Source organism: Cydia amplana, chromosome 13 (assembly GCF_948474715.1).
Source record: "Cydia amplana chromosome 13, ilCydAmpl1.1, whole genome shotgun sequence".
In the NCBI taxonomy this organism is placed as follows: domain Eukaryota; kingdom Metazoa; phylum Arthropoda; class Insecta; order Lepidoptera; family Tortricidae; genus Cydia; species Cydia amplana.
Window position 1 is genome coordinate 6,930,586 of NC_086081.1, and position 5,668 is coordinate 6,936,253.

At 37.9% G+C, this 5,668-nt stretch overlaps 1 protein-coding gene across 1 annotated transcript; it reads left to right on the forward strand.

Moving 5' to 3' along the window:
* The first annotated feature begins 2,855 nt into the window (after nt 1-2,855).
* LOC134653397 (uncharacterized) lies at nt 2,856-4,876 on the forward strand. Its single transcript, XM_063508731.1, has one exon. It carries the CDS (start codon nt 3,127-3,129, stop codon nt 4,753-4,755), a length of 1,629 nt encoding a protein of 542 aa, XP_063364801.1. The 5' UTR covers nt 2,856-3,126; the 3' UTR covers nt 4,756-4,876.
* The last annotated feature ends 792 nt before the right edge of the window (nt 4,877-5,668 follow it).

Sequence of the window (5,668 nt, forward strand, 5' to 3'; positions counted from 1 at the left end):
AGTATCGAACATTATTCCTTGAGTTGCAAAAATCTAATTTGTACTTTTATCTTTAGCTTTATATATGTGGGAATGCAGTAATTACATAGGATAATAACGTAGGTTGTTGTGTAGAGACTTAAAACTGGTTTCTGTAGGTAATATTTTGAACTATGACCATTAACCTCTCAGTTCCCAGGACCTCTCAAATCCATACAATTCCGACTCATATTGGAGCCACTGGGAACTGAGAGGTTAATGTAAAAAGTGTACTAGGCTGCCCCCCTCTCCCCTACACAATGAAACAAACTCATTATTTTTTTAATTAATTAAAGACAATGTGCGAATTTTGGGAAACTAAAATACCATGAAAATTGATAATAATTTGTCTATCATATGACAAAATATAAGATACTTAACTTTAGAAATGGCTGAGATAGGATAGTTTATATGTTGAATGTTTCATTGATGGCAAGGTTAAGGTCACATGTCTTACATTGAAACAATCGTTTATAAACACTATGTTGCAAGAAAGTGTATAATATCAAGCATGGAGATGCTTAAAACCCTCCCGCGTCCACCTAGTTGGCAATCATGCTCCGTGGACATAAAAGGCGCCTTTCTCGCAGCATGCCGTAAGTGCCGACCAGATTTTCGATTCACAATGAAACTTAGGTGCGCGTACAATGAAACAAGTTTTTCGTTTTTAGATATTTCAGCAATCTTATAACGGTTCCATATTTCGGAAACCTTTTAAATAACAAATTTCAGCCTACCACTATTTTCTCCTTTCCTTTCTCATTAATTGATTGAAAAGATCTATGTATTAATGTAACTTATTTATTACAACGTTTCAATGTTTATTAAGGATGTTTCATGGTAGACTATATATATTACATCTGTTTCATTGTAAAAATTAGAGTGTTTCATTGAAAACATGCACAAGTACACAATGAAACAAAACTCATTTTTCAAAAAAAGCTTTATAATACAGAAACTGTTAAAAATAAGTAGAAACTAAGAACGCCATATGATAGCCAAATAAATTGTTTATCTTCGTACGAAATATCACACTCATAACTTTAAAAACACCAGAGATAGGAAGGCTTGAACTTTTAGTGTTTCATTGATCAACAACTAACCCTACATAAATTATGATTAATAAATAAAATACGGTAAAATGTGTATTTAAGTTATAACCATTACTTCGTTCCGTACAGAAAAAAAAAACATTTTTTATAGATTACCGTCCGATTGTATCACTACACCTTATAAACGCGTCTGTCTGTTTGTGTGTAGGTACTTATGTATCTTCACGATCAACTCAAAAACTACTGAACGGATTTACATGCGGTTTTCACCTATCAATAAAGTGATTCTTGAGGAAGGTTTAAGTGTATAATTTGTTAAGGTTTTGTGTAACCCGTGCGAAGCCGGGGCAGGTCGCTAGTATATGTATATACGAGTAGGTACTTATATTATAAAGCACTCTGCATGGTTGCACTTTTATCGTCTTTCACGGTGTTCGTCACAATAATGTGAGTGCGTGAGTGACGTACATAGACACTATAGACGACAAAAGACCTGCCATCAGCCCATCATATCAACTCCGTATACAAATAGGATTCGGGGAAGTTGGTTATCTTACTTGTTTTATATTTATTACTTTATTGAATCACCTTTCTCTCCGCATTTTGAATTCGCAACGCAACTCAATAACAAATGAACGGATGTTGTTTCTTTTTTTAGCAGTTACGTTTATTACGTGACAGGGGCGTGCCTTAAACGTTTACTGTGTTCATTGATGGGATAATAATAGCCGCTGTTATGTGCTTAAATGCAATTTCACTAACGATTATTTTCCGTGCGCACGTCAAGTATGTTCGTAACAATCGTAACAGATGTTTAATACAGGAGAGGATTCTGGAGTAGTGTTAGACTTATGAGATTAATATGGTGTACGTAATTGAATATAAATGTGTATAACAGTCATTAATGATTTTATGTAAAGTATGCACATGATCGGTGGAGTCTGTGCGGAACTAGTTACACTTTAACCCCCTTATTCATAAACGAGATACAATAAGCACACTTGTGTATGTTTTATCCCTTTCATACAATTACATTTACACTAGGAGGGCAGTGTAGGTATTTTATCAAATTCTTAAGCTTCGTCTCTATTAATTTAAGTGATTTCTCGATATTATTATGTTTTTAATAGGACTTAAATAGCATTTTCAATATAATTACTGATTTCCTCTCCAGTTTGGCTCCAAAGAGCGAGTTGAACTTCTTTTATTTATTCTACTAAATATCGAGTAAAAGTACATCGTGCAATTACCACGGAGCGGAGTCGATCGTGATAGGGATAATAGTAAGTGTGCTAGCGATTATGGAGAGAGTGGCCACGAACTAGAGCACGGGGTGATATAGTGGATGGTTTGAGAAATCACCTTATTTAAGTCTATCAAAGTCTGGTGCGATATTTCACAAGATAGGTACTGATACGTGGAAGAAAGAGTATAAAAGGGAGAGGCCTTTGCCCCACAGTCGGACTTTACTAAGGGCTCCGAAAAAATGTGTTTAGGTAGGACGTAAGTTATCCGTAGGTGGGATTGTTTGTTTGTAAAACAATATACTGTATGTACAGTCAGCTGCAGAAAAAGGTACCCTTCTGCATAGAAGTTTGTTTGCAGGGAGGGTACCTTTTCCCTGAAGCTGACAGTACCTTTAAAAAAGAGTTAAAAAGAGAACAGAGAACACTAAAATAAATGACCAGTCAAAATTACGCTCTCGTTATATAAAAAAAGAAAACAAAAACACATTATTTTCATTTTGAAATCTGTATAGTAAGCTGTATAGCACACTATCTTTTGTGAAAACGTACATAATGAAAAACGGTTTCACCTGAGCGCAGGTCACGGGCATGAGAAAGATGCGATAGTCCATTAAGATAGTCGCCAACGACAATCACCGCAATTATCCAGCGCATTCGTCGTGACCGAACTGGAATTACCATTGCATTAGAGCGCAAGGGAGGGCGTTTAATGTGCATCCACTATCAGAACTATATCAGTGCGAGCCAACCACCGCCGCAGCTCAGTCCTCGCGCGCCCGCCGCGCTACCGCGATTCGAAAGTGAACACAATGAAAACGACAGTGAGAATAATCGTATTTTGCGTGGCCCTTGCCGCTGCGGCATCAAAAGATCCGACGCGAATTGAAAATGAAGAAATCAAGTACCAGTTGGATGTGCCAGGAAAAGAACCTATCACAGTTATAGAAACGGCGCCAAGCAATGTGAGACAACACTGGCAGGATTACACCCGGGACTTCAAGGATCATGACGACAGTGAAATGAAACATGTAATGACTGATATTATACACGACCCTGATGGCTATCCAAGATGTTTTGGACCATCCTGTCGAGAAGGATTTTCGGATGACGGGCCACAGAGGGATTTGAATGACTATTACGCAGATGCGGAGAAACTAAAGGACTACCCTGACTTCCAAACAAGCATGCAAGCTTTAGCCGCTAAACTCAAGAAAGACAAGTACAAGACTAACCCATATAATGCTGATCCTTACAATACTGATCCTTTAGAACTAAGTCATTCTGATGAAGAAGACAATGCTAAGGTATATACTTCTTGGAATCGTCTCAAAGTCAAGAAGCATAAGCACCCTTATGATGACAAAGAGGGCTGGGTGACGTTAGAACCAGTTGCATGGTCTACCAGTAAGATCTCAAAGTGGAAACCGAATGTAAAGAAACCCAACCAATGGATCGAGGACGATGACAGACCAGACAGCGACCGATACAATCCATACCAAGGAATAGATTATAATAATAACTATCCTCAGGTGCAGAAGAAACCGACTAAGACTCGTCCCACGTACATAAATAATAAATTACACACACCATCAGAATATGATTCTGAAATGCCTTCGAAACCTACATGGAATAAACCAACCGTACACCAACAAAGTACGTTCAACTATCCTAGTTCATGGTCTCCAGACGATAGTCGGCGTCCACATAAACCAAATTGCGATTCGGAGGAGCAGTACAATGACAGTGGTGCAAATGACGATACTGTTTTTTATGGTATGTCGGATTCAGTAGTGACGGATCATCGACCAAGTAAGTTTCCAATTGAATACGAAGCGCTTCACCAGGCTCCTTATCAGAGGCGCCCCATCAGGAGACCAACACAAGTGATCTACGCGGGATCTCCTGAACTGGACAGCGATCGGTCTTCGAGGCCCCCATATGGCGACGGGCAGTGGGTGTTGCTCTCTACGACAAAGGGTTACCGGAACAAAAAACGACAGAGATCTTTAAGCCCTACACCTACAGCAGATGATCGCTCGGACGGAGCAACAATGACTTCTCACCAAGCAGTAGCGCTAACAGTTTTGCCTATTGACAATGCTCATACCAACATGACCACATCACACGGAGGATTATTAGAAGTTGAAAAAAGTTTCAAAACAGTAGAGGAATCAAAGCGAGATATGGATAAGAAGTACGATTTAGCTTTCGCGTCGAGTCTGCAAAAGCCGTCGACTAACCGGGTGGTGAAGAGGAAAATTGTGTCGAATGTAGCACCCGACAGCTCGACCGTGTTTGCGGCCGTTGGAGCGGGTATGCTCCCAGCGACCATGGCCATGGTCGTTCCCATGATGCTGGGGCGAAGGCGAAGAAGAAGGGACCTTGATACTGCACCAGAAGATTCAAATTTCAATAACATATTTTACAAAAATCAATGATACTTTTAGTTAATTTATTTTTAGGATAAGTGATCACTGTGATTATTAATTTATTGTATTTAATGTTACTTAATACTTCAGGGGCTGTACGTTATTTAAATTACCAGTCTGTTAAAATACGTTCAATTGCTAAGACTACACATTTGTTATGTAGTAGCATAAGCGTAGGTAATTAAAACACGATAAGTTAAATTTGAAAGTGATATTATTTTATTATTTTGATCTTCGATCCTTAAAATTTTAAATTTAGCACCTTATTACTTTATATCAGTTTCTGAAATATGCATCAAAATCATATTTCCTTTAGAAAGATACTCATTTTAATAATTTATATCCAGTTTTAAAAATCAAAGCACTAATTATATGGACGCCTTATTTTAAAGTACCTATTAGGTTGGTACAATCAAACAAATAATATATGTTTATTATAAAGACGACCAGATTCTTATTAATATAAATTATGTATATTTACTAAGCTTAATGTGGATATTTATCCCTAGACCATTTGGTCTAGGGCAATGTAATATTAATAAATCTAAAGGGGCCCGCTGATTACCAGTCCGCCGGACGGTATCGGCCTGTCAGTTGTTCGGAACTGTCAACTTTTTGTTCTAAGTGACAGGCCGATATCGTCCGGTCCGGCGGACTGGTAATCAGTGGGCTCCTTAAAAAAGTATCCAGTACTTCTTACAAAAATATGTACAAGTTATCCAAAAATTATGACTATCCCCATGCAATTGAAGGGTATAGTGTATAAAAGTACCTACTATCAACCACTATCAAAGGTACGAGAAATTTCGAGATTTTAACATTACAATTCCGTTGTTGTCAAGTGCTGTACGCATTATGACATTTCCGAATATTATAATAGAGGAGGTGAGGGTAAATTGAGTCTACTGTTTACTTGAGGTTA